The 18,038-nt window shown below is 35.9% G+C and overlaps 1 protein-coding gene across 3 annotated transcripts in view; it reads right to left on the reverse strand.

The window, feature by feature from the left end:
- The window catches only part of PRSS12 (serine protease 12), a 70,862-nt gene that overhangs the window by 29,370 nt on the left and 23,454 nt on the right, over positions 1–18,038 (reverse strand). For all 3 annotated transcript variants that reach the window (XM_036852989.1, XM_036852992.1, XM_036852991.1), the window contains exons 4-7: positions 17,503–17,653; positions 8,988–9,166; positions 7,080–7,221; positions 3,640–3,836 (exon numbers count right to left, since the gene is read on the reverse strand). In XM_036852989.1, the coding sequence (XP_036708884.1) occupies positions 3,640–3,836; positions 7,080–7,221; positions 8,988–9,166; positions 17,503–17,653 (669 nt within the window). The remainder of the gene's footprint in view (positions 1–3,639; positions 3,837–7,079; positions 7,222–8,987; positions 9,167–17,502; positions 17,654–18,038) is intronic.

Raw genomic sequence — 18,038 nt, forward strand, 5'->3', positions numbered from 1 at the left:
ATTAAGATGTAAAAGTTGAGAAACTGACCTCTAGCAAATTGGGATTTATCTAAATTATGCAAATAAAGTGGTTTATAGAGTCTTTCACACATCTCTATCAACACCCATAAATATGGTTTTGTTTAATCAAAAGCCCTCACTATGGCTTGCATACTGCCAGGGGTTGAATTGTGAAGTCATTAGAGGGGGTTCTAATCCAATGTGTGCACAGAGATATACAGAAGGAAGACAGAGTGAAGAGACATAGGAGAAAATGGCCACCTGTAAGCCAAGGAGAGAGGTCTCGAACAGAACTTTCCCTCCCAGCCCTCAGAAGGACCCAACCTCTGTGGACAACCTCAGTTTTGGACTTCTAGATTCCAGAAGTGTGAGACAATAAAATATCTGTTGTTTAAGCCACCCAGTATGTGATACTTGATTACAGTAATATACATACTTTAGATTACCTAGTTACTAGAAGGGTCTCCAGCTTCGGGGCCCCTAAGATTGACTAATAAGGATTTAGGGAATACCATCAAACATAGTGAAATTAGCAGAACCAAGGAGGTGAAGTAAGCAGCTAATGAACAGAGTATCATTCTATATGTGTTTAAACCAACATATGTAATCACTAGACAACATTTGTTAACTGAAGGAAAATACTGATGGCAAGATGGACACATCCTACTTTGATTCCTCTGATTCTTCTTTGTTGCCCCCAGAGTTGCTGGCTCCCTAATTTCTGTCCCTGATCATACTTCATGGAACAGGCATCACAGTAGAATCAACACAGCAAAGTCAAAATCAACAAATGTTTGTGGAGTGCCTACTCTATGCACTGCTTACATTAGCTGAAAATCTTGGTGTTTTAGGTGTGTCACAAAACACAGTGTATTTGAAACTTAACATTTCTTATTATTGTATCTGAAATTTGGTGATTCTTTGCAAGAGGAGCAAGGCAAAAAAGTGATCCTCAACGAAAAAATTTAAACAGATGAAATTCTTAAAATTTTCAATTTTTACATTTTTTAGATCTTTGGTGCAAAATTAAGAAATCATATGTACATGGAATTAGACCTCCATATTCCACCCTAGTTGTTTTATGGGTAGCTTTTCACATACCGTAAAAATAAAAATGATAAAGTGTTTTTAAAGCCTAAGTTGCATACTTTATAAAAATAATAATACAATATTCTGAACCTAATTTTAGCCATCCATTTTATAAAATCACTGGATTTTCAATGCCTGAAGGGAAACTGAATGACATAAGCCATTCTATCAATACCACCACACCGCTTAAGTTCTATCTGTTATGGCAATAATAATATACATGTTTTATTTCTAAAATCTTAAATAAATATAAAATGCTTGGGAAAACTAAACAGTCCTGTGGGTATACAGCATCTTTAATTATATACCTCAAACTCTGATTACAGTAGAGTTTTCTTTATTTCAATTTTCCTGTAACACTGATTTAATACATTATCTTAAGAAAATAATATTTTTCCTAGAAAAAAAGATAAAATCTAGCATAAATGTAAATTAAAAATCAAACTTTGAGTAAGAGGCACTCTCACTGTGAAAGAAATCTCTGCTAAGATTTAATACTCTAAACTTTAGAATTAAAGCAGTATTAAAATGAGAAATCTACATATTGACCACCCCACAAATTTCCCCCAATTCACATAGGCATTAACTGCATTCTTACTAAAATTACTTTTACTGACCTAGAATATTGCTTTTGAGCATTCCATCTACCACACACCCAAAATTAGAAAGTGTCTATTGAACTACTACTAATTTTGAGAAAAGTTTCATTCACATTTAAAGTTAAGGTCCACAAGTTACCCTTCAAATAGTTGAAAACTCTAATAGTCTAACAGCTCTTATCACAGTGCCAAGGAAGTAAAAAATCTCAGTTGCTTTTAAAATGATGTTGTTTATACCACTATTCCATGATCTCCTTCTTTTTTCATTATGCAGTCCTTTTTGTTAAGTGGGAAAGTAATGATCTCTTTGGATGAATAAATGGTAATCTGATTCTATTCCAAAAGGATAATTTGGCTCAGATATAATGTCCTTTGGACAAATGAATGGTTAATAGACATATTACCAAAATTAGGACCAAAGAATTCATAATAATGATCCCATATTTTATTAATAATTATCACCCTCAGCTTTTTAAATTTTTAAAAAATATATCTATAATCCTAGAAAATTAAAGATTTTTAGGGGAACTGAAAGGATTAGATGTCCTAACTGTACGTGTATATTTAACCACACAGGTCTTCAGAGAACTCAGATTATAGTATTTTGTATTTATAATATTTCATCACCTGGAACACTGATGGACTGTGCCTGAACATATCACTCCATGATCCAAATACCCGCTATCTGGGGCTAAGAGGATCCAGTTCTAGCAAATAGGCTCTATCTCCCCCAACCACATGCAATCATTCATCACATAATCCTGGGAGAATCATAAATCCTTTATAAGAAGAAAGGAGCAAGGGAAAAGAATAAACAAAAAGAAACAAAATTGAAAATATGACCCATAAGGGATGGGGTAAAAGGCTGTATTTCTACCTGGTATAATGCTAGATTAGTGCAGTGAGTCACTATGATCTCACAGGATAGAGTACAATGAGGAATCAACCACGTACTTTGACAAACTTAAGTATACAAAACAGTTAATACTGTGGGATTCAACACGTTCCATTATTTTATAATGTGAAGATTCCAGCTTCACGGTCTCAAAACAGGAGGATACAAAAAGGGCTGATTCAAGCCTGAGGTGAAACTTAAGAACCACCTGTGGTTATTTTAACATCTATGCACCAAAAAATACATGTATAGATACAAATAGAGCTATGGTAGAGTCCTGGCATGTCTTTTGAATATGTCCCTCTATATTTTTCATTCATATTTATTCTGCCCTCCTTGTTGGATGTTAAGTCTGTCAAGGATATATAGTTATTTGCTCTCTGCTCACAAAAGGACCTTCATGTACAAATATTTAAGACTGTTAGATGAGCTAGGTACCTTTTATCCGACCGTAAGGCTGAAGAAATTTGGAACTAGGGAGTAATAAAGGACACTAATGGATTTTTAGTAACAGGGTATCTTAGAAAGATAGGTGGGCTATTTACTCCAATGAATCCACCTAGGAGCCCAGTGAGAAACTTGAAAGATCTAGGTTAGGACAGAGCAAAGGCTGGTTGGTAACCAATGATTGACAAGGTCTCAGGACTAAAGAAGAAATAAATCATGGAAGGTGGGAAAGAGAGCTATTGTTTTGTTCTGATTTATTTTTAATCCTTTCTCAAGTAGTTCATTAGAATTCAAGGTAAATGAGAAGCAGAATAGGTGACTAATCAGTTGGGGAATGGACACTGTGGCTTCTTTAATCCATCTTTCAGATACATGAGAAATTTAGGCTTACAGGTAAAGAAAAATTAGGAGTAGAAATTTATAACATTGGCAGAAAGACTCAAAAGACTATTTTTCTCTGAATGCAAATTATTAAAAATTAGAGCATTTGGGGAAACAGACAAAAAAAAAAAAAGCCAAAGATGAGAAATGCTTCACATTCCAGACCAGTGGATAGAGGTGCAGTGGCTACTGAAATACGGATACTCAAGAGCTGTGGCAGGACCTCACCCAGAGACGGTCTGTGTCCATCCCTGCCAGGGTAGCAGGAGATAGCAACATCTTCCCGATGGCTGCAGTCATGCCTTCCCCAGGGTCTCCGAGAACACTGAAGGAAACTGGTTTCCTTTCCTGAGCAGTTGACATCATCCAACCATATGGGCCCTGTGCTTTCTTCAAAGTGGTTTGCAGAGGCTTGTTTGCCATATCTGTGGCAATAAAATAAACACTGTGCATAGAACTTTTGTCTCTTGTTTCAAGGAACCACAAAACATAAAACAAACCACCTAATTAAGCGGCATGACTTCAGAGGGTAAGTATTTGTTCTTTCTCCTATCTTGAGAACTCAGTTCTCAGACCAGTGTTCCGCTCCATCACATATTTTGATCATCTTAACAATGTTGGTTAACTAATCCACTAGTTAACCAACAATGTTTGGTTAACTAGTGGAAAATTAATCCTTTTTTCCCAACCATTCTTGTGTTTTGTCTACAATTTAACCCACCAACCAGAGAGAACGCAGACAAAGAGATAAACCTCAAATTCCTGACCATGGAAATAACACAGTGGACCAGAAAGTAAGAACGTGTGTCTTATATCAGCCTCTGAAGAGCCATCAAAGCCCATTTGATTTCATTAGCTTCTCTAGGCCTCTTTGGGATCCTCTCTTCCAAAATAAAAAGTGTGTATTAGTTCAGTGATTTCTCAAGGACCATTTCCAAACCATGATGAAACTTGGATTTCAGCCCATCAAAATCAGATTAATGACAATGTTCTTAGCTTTTCATAACGTTACATAAATCTGATTTTTAAGATTTTTATAAATTATATTTGTGTTTTAATTAACTTCATTTGTAACACCGCACTACAAAAATTCCTAAATGTATTAATAGAAATAGGAAAGATCTGCAAAATTTAAAATTGATAACTAAGTCAGTCTCTACCTTCATTCATCCTCCCCTCAATTTTGTTTTCTTTTGTTCTGTAGAATACAAACAAACCTCCAGAAATTCCTGGGCTAAAAGATATTTGAAGTGTCTTTCAGTTCTCGGTCTATATAATTAAACTCTTACTCATAAATTTTATGTCAGTCACTTCCATCACTGAATGTTTTTATTATTTCTGTACTAAGAATATGAAGAGATCTTTCTGTTTGGAAGATGAATTTTCCTAATTGTTTCCCCATGAATTTTCCTAATTGTTTTACCATGCACTTATTTATTAAATTTATTTAACAAGATAAACATTTCAATAAATTAAAACAATTCAACTTTGAATGAGTCATTCTAAGACTTCTATTGTGCTGACTAATCAAATCTTAGATAGAAAAGTAATTATCCCGAATCCCATATTGCTATCACTTTCAACTTATACCATGTTTCCACAAAATGCATCAATCTGATTATCATCTGTCCATATCAACTATATAACAGACAGCAGATCATTTTACTTTAGGATTTCATTTGTATGAAGAAACCCAGAGTTCACCCTTTCTCATTCCAAAAGAGTATTCTCTTTCAGAAACTCCTCCATAAACTAAAATGTAAATGTAGCACATGCCTATTCTACCTTCTAACATAGTCATTTAGAACTTTTAACAAATATTGAGAACACTTTTAAAACCATTAAGTTCTGATACTCTGTATATGCAAGAAAAACTGAATGTATTTGTGAAACAAAATAAATAAAATATGGGAAAAAAATCAGTCACTCAATTGTTTTAATTAATAAGGAAAAATACGAAAATAGTAAATAATAGTATTTTTGAATCTTTCTAAGTTTGTGAAAACAGGATACAGTTCTCAGACTAACAGAGATTTACTCAGATGAAATGATATTTTTAAGTAATTCTTATTAATTAAACAACAATATTTATTTGGCTGGCATATCATACCCCTTGACCTGACAATTATATAATAATGACTGCACTGCCCATGAAAATTCAAAATATTAGTCAATAACATGCATCTATATCTTTATGATGTCATTATTTATAACAGGAAAAATTAAACTAATCTAAATATTAAGTAAATTATAGTATGAACATTCAATAGTTATTATGTTATTAAAAACTGTGACTGTGTAATAATATAAAAGTAAAAAACATGAATAGAAAAATTACATATCTACTACTAGAGCTGTTATAAAATTATACACACAAGTTATAATAATGATGGTGTAAGAATGGAAAAATTAGGGGTAGTTTTTTATTTTCTTTATTTTCCAAACTTTATCTAAAATTTTATATTACTTTTACAAACTTAAAAATATATGCTTAAACATGGTCATACCTAGCTTGAATGAAAGCATATTTTTAAGGTTTAATAAATATTTGCAATTAGCTCTATCTCAAGCTGAAATGAAATAATTTTGCTCGTTTTTTCAAGCATGAGACAATTACTTCAAGCATGACATAGAAGTATGGAAAACAAGAAAGAATGGGCATTCATGGGTTTCATTCAGATATTAGCTCAAAGGCATCATTTGCAGTTATTTCAACCAACTTAAGTCCTTACTCTGGAATGCATTATGTGTGTGACATGAAATATATTGCCCAAAGCGTGATACTCAGTTTTTAAGAGAGTGAGGTCAAGGGTGAGTTCTAAAGGTCATCTCATGACAAGAAAGCTGTTTTTCTCAAATAAAAGTGATAATTATCATCACATTCTGAGAAAGGAAATAATGTAATACCAAAGCATTTGACACTGGACTTCTCTGCAGTTTTAGATACAGTGACGTCAGTACTAACAACATCCAATAGTAGTGAAGCATCAGAATAAAACTGAGCACTCAAAGCATGCAGTCTTACTTGAACAGACACAATGAGACCTAAAAGTCATCCATGGCTCCATTATTCAAGAAGAGGGGTGGGACTTCCCTGGTGGCGCAGTGGCTAAGAATCCATCTGCCAGTGCAGGGGGCACGGGTTTGAGTCCTGGACCGGGAAGATCCCACATGCCGCGGAGCAACTAAGCCCGCGAGCCACAACTGCTGAGCCCACGTGCCACAACTACGGAAGTCCGCACGCCTAGAGCCTGTGCTCTGCAACAAGAGAAGCCACAGCAATAAGAAGCCCGCGCCCCACAACAAAGAGTAGCCCCCGCTCGCTGCAACTAGAGAAAAGCCCACGCTCAGCAACGAAGACCCAATGCAGCCAAATAAATAAATAAATTTATAAAAAAAAGAAGAGGGGTGGTGGCAGGAAAGGCAAATGAGATAAACAGCAAGATATGGTTATTCATCATCAAAGAAAATGTTATTGGTTTTTTTGTTGTTCAATTTCCATATAGAGAAGGTAGATAAGGTAGGTAGGAAGGTAGGTAGAATAGATAGGTAGATAATGATTGTGAACATGTATTTTTAGTATTATAGAAATTACAAGTAAGGATTACAAAATGAGACTCTTAAAAATATAACTTGGCATTTAGCTGCCTCCCGTCAATGGATCTTACTTAAATCCCAGCTGTCGGCAAACCACGTATGTACTCAGCTCAGTCCAGCCGTCGTCACAGACAGTGCCCCACTGTCCCCTGTAATACACCTCCAGGCGACCCTCATGGTTGCCTTTACCACCTGCAAGTCTGATGACCCCATCTGTGACAAGAAGGAGACATAGAGACTAAGCAAATAATTATCAAAAAAGGTAGAACAACATTTTAATTGCACGAGAAATATCACCCTACTCAGATCTCTCTCTAGGCCTTTCGTTAAACTTCCATTAGAACTGTGCTCAATGACCTGAGGTCACTGGATTGTTTCTGGAGTAAAAGTCATAACACATATCTGTCCTAACAAAATAGTCTTTCCTTTTTATTTGTACTCCTATTTCTAAGTAGAAAAACATATTCTGATATAACTCCAAAGTAGTTATTTAGATTTTTCCAGATTAAATAATATTTGGGAAATTTCCTATGGCTTCAATCTCCTTAAGTATGAGCAGTATTAGTCATTTAAATTTAAAAAGTTAAAAAAAATAGTAACTCGGAAATAGTTCAAAAATTTAACTGTGAATGAAAAATATTGCAATATGGAGACAGAAAAAGCTATTCTGGTTAAAGAGTGATCTATCATGTCAAGGTATTTATTATTCCTTGGGCATTCATAGGTTACAAAACTGGGGTTCATGTTTTCCCTTTGTTCTTTTATCAATAATACAAATCTGAATTTGAATCTCGTGAATTCAATGAATAATTAATTCCCAGAGAATTCCATAAAAAGCTTCTAAGCAGATACACAATACAATAAATTTATTCCCAAAAAAGTATATTAAAAAGCTATTTCCATCCAAAATAATCCAAACACCCCCCCCTCCACCAAATGAAACATAAATAATCGTGGGTAAAAGTCATACTTCTCATGACTTTCTGGGATCTTTTAAACTAAATGAAGGTCTCCTAGCAACAGAATCACTTACAAATGTAAAACTTCACTGTCTGCAAAGCACTGTTACACCTAGTATCTCATTTGACCATCTCAGCAACATTACAAGACTATCCTCATTTGAAAGAGGAAAAAATGGAGGATCAAGAGAATGAAGTGCTCTGGCTTACAATCTGGTATAAATTTTATATTTCTATTGTGTATAAATGTGTTATTCTAATAAAAACAACAGTGTGTATAGAACTATGTAAATAAAAAAGTAGAACTTCAGCATTTCACAGTCCCTCAGAAGTGTTTCACTTGATTTTTTTAAAGAAAGATTAAAGCCTCCAATTTTTTTCTTCAAGCTCTTTTTACTATAGAAACAACAGATTTGTGATGACCCAACTTCTCTTGCCTCTCCATTTCCCTCTTCTTCCCCGCAAACATATAAGTACATACACATACACTCATTTGCACTCAGAAATATCCTTCTTGCAACACAAGATATATCTTGACAAGCATGCTGTGATTTGGAATAGTCTGAATATTGAGCACAGCAAAGGTAACTTGGTTCTTTAATAGTGTGCTTTAATCAACAATCCCATCAATATGGTTTTACCAGCTACAAACACATTCCTAGAATCACGATAGGTTAATATATGAATGGACTAAATATAGAATTATAATACCTAACACATGAAATTTATCACTGCACACTGATTTTGACTATTAGGTACTATATATTGCAACAAGATCTTATTTTCTGACCTAGCTTTATAGGACTGTATAGCTTGCAACTGAAAAATTCAGAAATATCTATGAATAAGGAGATAGCATTTTAATATATCATTTGTATTACTTTTTTTTTTTAAGTTTTATTTGGGGGCTTTATTTGTAAGCTCATTTAGTAATATCAGCTAAATTGAGGAGAAGGGAAGGTAAGCCCAAATGGTGCTGGGGGCAAGAGTTGGTTAAGATTAACGGGGTGAAGCTCTTACCTGTTAGAGGGGTACAGGACACTCCAGCATCTTCTTTATGGCCACAATTATGCTCTCCCCAGGAACTCTTTGGACACTGCTCAATAGAAAGCTCATTCCCAGTGCAGCGTACTTCATCCAACATTACTGGGCCAGATCCTTCCCCAAAATATGCCTGATTCCATGCTTTGGCAATGCCGCTGAACAAACATAAGAACATAAGTCAGACCAAAGGTTGGTCTGACTTTTTTCTTTTGCCCCTGGCAAAGGTAAAGTTATGATTAATTCATAATTTCCCTTATCAATTCACTCCATAGGTCACACATGACTTGCTCTATTTCTTTTTTGTTTGCTTGTTTGTTGATCTTTATATTTTCAGCTATCACAAATCTTTCCAAGACTGCTAGTTACTCTCCAATATTTACTCCCCTTTTCTTCATTAGTAATGGAACCTCAGAGTTTTAGGAGGACAATGGCTACCCAGAATAAAGACCACATTTCCCACCCTCCCTTCCTTACAGTGAAGTTTATTTGTTTGTTTGTTTTAAAATATGCATAACATAAAATTTACCACTTTAACCATTTTTAAGTGTACAATTCAGTGGCACTAAGTACATTCACCTTGTTGTGCAACTATTACTAACATCCATCTCCAGAACTTTTTAATCATCCCAAATTGAAGCTCTGTACTCATTTTATATGACTAAGTTTTGACCAATAACATTTAGGTAAAAGTGTCATGTATCACTTCCAGGAAGTATCCTTGTCCCACTTCCTCCTTCCTGCTGACTGTTAGGCAGAGGTGATGGCTGGAGCTTGAGAAGCTATCTTGGTCCATAAGGTGCCACACTAAGAATGAAAGAACTGCAAGCAAGAAAGAGCCTGGGGCCCTGATGACTGTGGAACCACCATACTAGCCTTGAGCTATCTCTGGTCTCTTGAGAGAGAAGTAAACTCTTGTCTTGTTTAATCCACTGTTATCTTCAGTTCTCTGTTACTCATGGCCAAATATCTCTTCACTTAAATTTATTTGACTAAATTTACTTCTCCCACAATTCAACGTGGGAATTCATCTTCTAGAACCCCAGATTTAAATGAAGAAGATCACGATTGCCTAACAAAATGGTTAATGACTTCAGAAATTGCATCTTCAGTCCCTTTTAGCCTATTAATTTTTAGACTAGAGCATTTATACTTGCAGTTTATTTTTCAATGATTCTGCATCTATTCCCCATTATTTAAGTTGCCCTTTTCTTATAACATTATAACTATCTTAAGAATTTACAACCAAAACAAGAATATAATTTTTATATATGTAATTCAAATTTTACTGTCCAGAAATAAGGTTTTATTGGAACAAAGGCACACTGTTTCCCAACTTATTGTCTGTGGCTGCTTTTGCACTACACAAAAGCTCAGTTGAGTAGTTGGAAAGTCTAAAATACTCACTATCTGGCCCTTTACAGAAAAAGTTTGTTGACCCTCGCTCTAGAGGAAAGAGATTAATGAAAGCAAATATGGAAACTGATTTAGAGAACACTGAAAGTTGGAGAACAGAGGAGGAGGAGACAGGATGACTAATGCAGGTCATGGGGAAGCCAGATAGGAAAGCTTTGGAGAAAGGCAGATTAACAGCCTTCTTGGATCTTTGCCCTGGGATAAATGCTAGGAAAGAAAAAGATCTGTTAAAGAAAATTTCAGTGGGTATAATTCATTGAGCCAAGATTAGGTGCTATAAGAAAACCAGGGACCAATATGAGAGAATATAAAATTTGATCCTAAACTCATAACAGAAACAAAAAATAAACTCCAGATGGTTTAAAGACCTAAAGTGAAGGGAAGGGAAGGGAAGGGAAGGGAAGGGAAGGGAAGGGAAGGGAATGGAAGGGGAAGGGAGGGGAGGGGAGGGGAGGGGAGGGAAGGAGGAAGGAAGGAAGATGACTAAAAAGTTAATATAATGAAATAATAAGAACATAGTTCTTATAACCTTGGTAATAAGAGAATTTCCTGAGCAAGATAAAAAAAAAAAAAAACACCCAGAAGTCAGAAAACAAAGACTAAAAAAGTTAAATTTAATCACATATAAATTTGGACTACTGTATAGCAAAATACACCATAATCAGTCAAAAGGCAAACAAACTGGAGGATATATTTGTAAAACGTAACCACAATCAAAGAAAAAAAACACTCCTAGAAATAAATAATAACTTATTATTATCATAATGAAAGACAAACTGACCAACATAAACAGGGCAGGGGGCTTCCCTGGTGACCCAGTGGTTGACAATCTGCCTGCCAATGCAGGGGACACGGGTTCGAGCCCTGGTCTGGGAAGATCCCACATGCCACGGAGCAACTAGGCCCGTGAGCCACAACTACTGAGCCTGCGCATCCGGAGCCTGTGCTCTGCAACAAGAGAGGCTGCGATAGTGAGAGGCCCGCGCACCGCGATGAAGAGTGGCCCCCACTTGCCGCAACTAGAGAAAGCCCTTGCACAGAAACGAAGACCCAACACTGCCAAAAATAAATAAATAAATTAATTAATTAAAAAAAAAACAGGGCAAAGGAGAGGAACAGGCTATTTACAGAAGAAGAAATGCCCATGGCCACTGACCATATGGTAAGATGCTCAACCTTACAATGGTCAAATTAAAACAATAAGAATGCATTCTTACATATCCTTAATATCATTTTCATTAAATATTTAGGCTAAAAGTTTACAAACTAAAGCCTTTTTATTCCCCAGAAAAAAATAACAAACCAAGCCTAAAATATTCGTTAGTTGGGAGTGACTTGAGATGGGCTGGACAGAGTAACTGAAATATATTGTATTTCAAATATGTTAAAGATTATGTGATAGAGGTCCTAGGAAAAAGCAAAAGGCCTGATTAACTGCCTCTGAACTGTGTCCCTTCCTTAAGGGAGGACCCAGGATGGGAGAGCAGAAGCCCCAAACAGTGACTCTGGGGAAAGTCATCTATGTTATAATGCAGTCTTTTTTTCTTTTTCTTTTTTTTAAATATTTGGCTGCATTGGGTCTTCCTTGCTGCACCTAGGCTTTTCTCTAGTTGCAGCGAGCGGGGGCTACTCCGTTGCGGTGCGTGGGCTTCTCATTGCAGTGGCTTCTCTTGCTGCAGAGCATGGGCTCTAGGCGTGCGGGCTTCAGTAGTTGTGGCACACGGGCTCCATAGTTCTGGCTCGCAGGCTCTAGAGCACAGGCTCAGTAGTTGTGGCGCATGGGCTTAGCTGCTCCGCAGCATGTGGGATCTTCCCGGACCAGGGCTCGAACCCGTGTCCCCTGCATTGGCAGGCGGATTCTTAACCACTGTGCCACCAGGGAAGTCCTATAATGCAGTCTTAAAACAGCATTTGGGTGTTTTATTTTCTTCCTTATATATTTCCATATTTTCCATTGTTTACAAACATTATTTTAATGATCACAAAAATGTTTAATTAAAATAAACTAATCAGAAAAACTAATATAATAAATTCAAGAACCAGAAAAGAAACTTACTGGAAACTATGATGTAAAACAAACTAGGTTTCCTAGCTAATTTTTGAGTCTATTAAAATTAAGATTACAGTATTTATAAATACACACATTCCTTCAGCCAGTCACTAGTATTTCCTGGTGCCCTGGACTGTGCTGGCTCTCAGGGGAACACCAAAGAAATTGATGACTCTGCCCTTCAAGAGACGGTGCAATACTAGGGAAAGCAACATAAAACTCATGGGTTGTTAAATGCAAATAAGTGCTATGTGAATTCGATAAAGCTGTGTGTTCTCTGTCCTTCCTTTATGGAAATTATGTCCACACCAGCCCTGGCAGTTCATTTGTAGTAATAGTCCCAGTGTTACCTACTCTCTTACCCTCTGACCACAGAATAAATTTGTGGGGTTCTCTGATATAATACACTGATTTATTAGGTTATTTTCTGTAAAGCTGTTTGACCTACATAGCAGCAATCCCCAATAAACACTGAATTGATTCTATGTCTGATCTTTATTCAAAACATTCCTAAACCTACTTAGCTAATCTGACTGTATTCATATAAAGTTTGTTTGTTTTCCATAGAAAAAAAAAGCAAATAAATAGTACCATCTGACTAACTCAATCCCCAGGCTTAGCCACTACTTTGAATAGACACAATAGAGTTAGGCGATTCTATCGCACAAGATAATTACTTGTTAGGTTATAAAAGACTGGTCCTTTTACTGCAAATATCAGTTTGCGGCACTTGTAACATATGGATGAAAAAAGCTCATTTTTAATGATCAATAGCCTATATTTCTCCCTGGAAAACAACCCCCTCCATCTCTAATTATGATATTTGAAATACACGGAATGATTACTGCATGCCAGACACTGGTCTAACAGCTTTATATGTATTAACTCTTTTAATCCTCCCTACAACCCCATGATGTTATTATCCCTAATTACAAATGAGGAAACTGAGGTCGAGAAGTTAATAATTAGCCCAGCATTACACCACCATGAGATGGTAAGGCTTGTCTGGCTACAGAGCAGACCCTGAAACACTTGGCTTTCTTGCAGTCTCCTGGGGCATCTTCAGTAAGGTGGCTATGGCACCGCAAATACAGTCTGTCTAAAACATGTTCATCATTGTTTCTTCCTACAATTAACTTTTCTCTCTTGACTTACCTATTTCTTTCAGCCCTATATTCATATTTATTCTTATTAACACCTGTCTATTTTGCAAACAGTGTAACATGAAAGAAAAAAAATCCTACACTGGAAGCCATAAATCTCAAGATTCTGGCCCTCACTCACAGTATGATTTAGGGGCTTTGAGTAATCTCAGAGGGCCTAACTTTCTTATCTGTTATATAAGGCCTCTTTCCTGCTCAATAATTCCACATACCATTAATGTTTATAAAGTATTTTAGAAATTAATAAACAGTAAAATAAGAGAACAAAGAAACATTTTTAATTGTACCAGAAGAATTTTTATTCTGACCACTCAATAGTATGGTTCTATATGATAATTTTATAGCAAAAAAAAACCTAAGAAGAAAAAGTGTCAAAAAATTTTAAATTCTATGTAAATTATGGCATATCCACACAATAAAATATGATGTCACAGTTCTATGCTACGCTTTTAAGAGTTCTAAAAGAGATAGGAAATGCTTCAATGTTAAGTGCACAAAAAGAACTCCAATTAAAATGTCTCTACCTGAAACTTCACTGTGTACATATGCATTCTCAAGTTCAATTTTCTAACATCGGGCTGCCTCCTTTCCTGCTCCTCATCTTTCTCTGAGTTCTAGGCTAATCAAATTTAAGTATCTTAAGTCCAGTAATTCCTTTTGTGTTTTAGGAAGCTTGCCAGCTACCAAAATCTACAGACACCATTAAAAGGTGCGGGTCAACAAAGACAGCATCTCACAAAGAAATTGTAACTAGCACTCCAGAGAGGCATGGTGTAGTTTCCCTTTGGGAATTCGACAAGGCAAGTATGACTGAGATGAAATTTGCTTAAGAACAAATCATAAATTGAGATAAGCTATGATTATGCTGTCTGCTATCAAACTTGTAACATTAAAAATTATTTCATCTGAAAGTACTGTGTCTTTAAGTGAGCAAAACAAATTCTAGGAGACGAGCAGTTGCAGAATATTGCTTTGTTGCAAGCTTATGAGAGAAGTATAAAATCAAGGGAAAGAAAAGCAAACGAACAATGTCAGCTCGAGCCTAGAGTACTTATAATAAAAACAAATCTCCGCCATGCTGGATTGTTGGTTATTACATAGGCTTGTGGAGGATCTTTGCTGCCTTGAATATTTGAAGATATTTTTCCTTTTAATCACTTTTCTGAACACAAATCTCCTCATACAAAAGATAGCAGTGAGCCAATGCTTGAGAAAGATGTAAACACTTTACTCAACCCACGCATGTGTTCAACATTAATATAGTCTTCCTTGTGATTCTATCTCTGTATTCTTTCCATGTAGTAGACTACTGTTTGCAACACGGTCTTTGTTTAACAACAGTTTATATGAGTGAAAAAAAAAAATTTGGCTCTCAAGAAAGAACTCTACGTTAAAACATGAATTTTTAGAGTAACTATAAATGTAACTAAAATTTACAGTGTCATTTAAATTTTCTACACATTTTTCTAAGCAACAAAAGCTTGCCTTTTCCCACAGAAATATATAAATAATAATAAATGCCTTATACCTTAAATTTAGAGTAATCTATACTGCAACTTGTAATGTTAAATATGCTATTACTATGCCCTTAAAATTCTTGTATTTTTGGCAAAGACATTGATTTCTTAGTAAATAACATGAAAATCAATTAGCATACCACTGATACCATAATTGGAAACACAGTAAATACACATATACCCACATTAGAGTCTTTTAAAAATACGAAATTCATAGATACAGCTAACTAAATAGAAGTTCTAGATAGAGGAATGGTGTTTGATGATCTACCAAATGTCCAGCTTACTTTGAAATGTTTAATAACATTTTTCTTTGAATGTTTAATAACCTCTTTCAGCTATAACAGTCCCCAATTATAGTCAATGTATACTGTATACCTATTATGTGTGCTAACTGCTTTATAACCACTAAACTCTCTACATCAGGAAATGTGTTATAGATGAGGAAACTGCAACTAAGAGATATTCTGCAATTTTTCTTATCTCCAGAAATACAACTCAAATTCAGGTCTTTCTGAGTACAGGGCACATGCTCATAATCGTATGCTATGCTGACTCTGACACCATCTAAAATTTTGAGAAAAATTGGTCTTGAAATTGATACCCAGTCAGAACGTTTTGAAAATCTAGTCTCAAAATTTAATGACTAATAACAGTTTTTCTCAAAAAGAGCTAGTTGGCCCTATTCCTGACCCATCCAAAGAAAATGATCATACCAGTCAGATCATACACCACCAGTAATTATAAGCCCTATGGACACAGGACTTTGCATGCTTATTCCTTTCCCATGCATAAACTGTGAAAGAGCATTTAGGTTGCAGAATCAGTTACAGGGGGAAAATGTAACCTACAGTGAAGGATTAGGCTGATGCCACCTTAATCCAGTGCTTAACCTTATCCTTATCAGTGGGGAAAACCAGAGCTGTTCTGTGACTCCTAATGAGGTGCAAGATGAGAACATATCACCTGTGATGGTTTCTAGCCAAAATACTTGATTGATTTGATCTAATCAAGCTGTTGGACCTCACCTCCCATTTCAGGAGTTACAAGAACCAGAGGAGTAGGCTAAATGACACCAGGAGGAAGAAATGAGACAAATCCAGATGGTAGTTTAGTCTCCAAAACAACTGGCTTGGTTTTTGGTCTCTTCAACAAGACAGTGTCATGAAAAACAAGAGGCTGTTCTAGATTAAAAGAGATTTCAGGAACATAACATCCAGATGTACTGCAAGGTCCTGGACTAAATTCTGCTGTGGACAAACCATCTGTCAAGGACATGGTGGGAACAACTATAGGAATTTGAGTATGACAGGGTATTAGACAATTTAAGAATGATTACCATTTATATTAGTTGTGATAATGATAATTTGGCTATGTAGGACAATGTTCTTATTTTTAAGAGATGCACACTGAAGTATTTAGAGGTAAAATGTTGAAACGTCTTTATTTTGCTTTAAAATACTTCAATATTAACATACAGTTTTGAAAAATAGGGGGGTCAGCTGCCAAAACAATTGCAAAAAAATTACTGTAGATGGTTCAAGGTGCAAAATTCATGCTCTAGTGTCAAAGATTATGCTTAAATGGACAAAATGATACATGGACAGAGAAGCTTTAGAAGCCTCCACATCCACCCACCCCAACCTGCCACAACATGCTAAATAATTTTTTTTCTAATTTAAAGTAAAATATCAACTTTCAAAAGATTCCCTAATATAATTTTAGAGAAACTTTTAGGCTTGCTATATCAATGTTCAAAATCACTACAGACAGGGGTTAGAGGATCCAAAATTATAACATACTATTCCAAAATAATCACAACTAAAGCAACATTTAATGTTGGTTTTCATATTGCTGTTTTTATCGCACATGCTTCATTGCCATATCCTGCATAGGAATTATTTCCTTTCTACATTAATAAACATCCTTTGTTCTAAGCACATACCTCACAAATAAGGAGGCGAAGGTCAAAAGTTTAGACAGTATCTGGGGGAAAGGAATTGAACTTCAGTTAAAGCCTAACAACTAGTTTCATCATATGACTGGTAATTCGCTACAGCTGACAGTGTTAGTCATTACCTGGGAGTAATGTAAAGGCTCCTGATGAAAAGTGGTAAAAGGCTTAGATTCTTAGGGATATGAAATCAGCTGAATTCAGATACAAATAGGTTAGACCTAAGAGTACATAACCGTTCTCTTCAGGGAGCCTACAGCCTAATACAAAGATCAAAAGGTGGCTTTTTCCATTTGTTCAAAGAAATCTGCAATTTAAACACACCTACCTTTGGGTATGGAAATACTAAACTCAAAAATTCAAGCAAAACAAAACAAGAACAAGAAAGACCAACCTCAGGCCCAGCTGCCTGCAGACCACTTCTGCATCTGCATCATCCCACTGGTCGTCACAGACAGTCCCCCACTGACCCGCGTGGTAGACCTCCACTCGGCCCTCACGCGCACTGCTCCCCCCAGCAAGGCGTAGGACGGGGAACGCAGGGCCTGCACAACGTGAAATTAACAACAAAGTAAACCTACGGATTCACACTGGGCGAGAAGATCAGGTATAGTTTATTTCTTTGCCATTCTCTATAATTAAGTTATATTTATTAAGTGATATGGACATACCCACGCATGTCTAATATATTTTATGGTACTCTCTACCAATTAAAATACTCCAACTTGAATTATGCTCATATAAATAGCTCTCAAGAGGAAATAGTCTAAATTCACTTTCCCCCAAGGACCTCAGAAACCAGAAAAGACACACTCAAAACTGCAGTTATTGGAAACCCATTTGATTTTTACGGGGTTGCTGACACCATTGTGGTGGTGGCATTGGTTTTTTATTTACAGTAACTTGAGCATTACCAATATGTAATTATTA

Source organism: Balaenoptera musculus, chromosome 5 (assembly GCF_009873245.2).
Source record: "Balaenoptera musculus isolate JJ_BM4_2016_0621 chromosome 5, mBalMus1.pri.v3, whole genome shotgun sequence".
NCBI classification, from domain to species: Eukaryota; Metazoa; Chordata; class Mammalia; order Artiodactyla; family Balaenopteridae; genus Balaenoptera; species Balaenoptera musculus.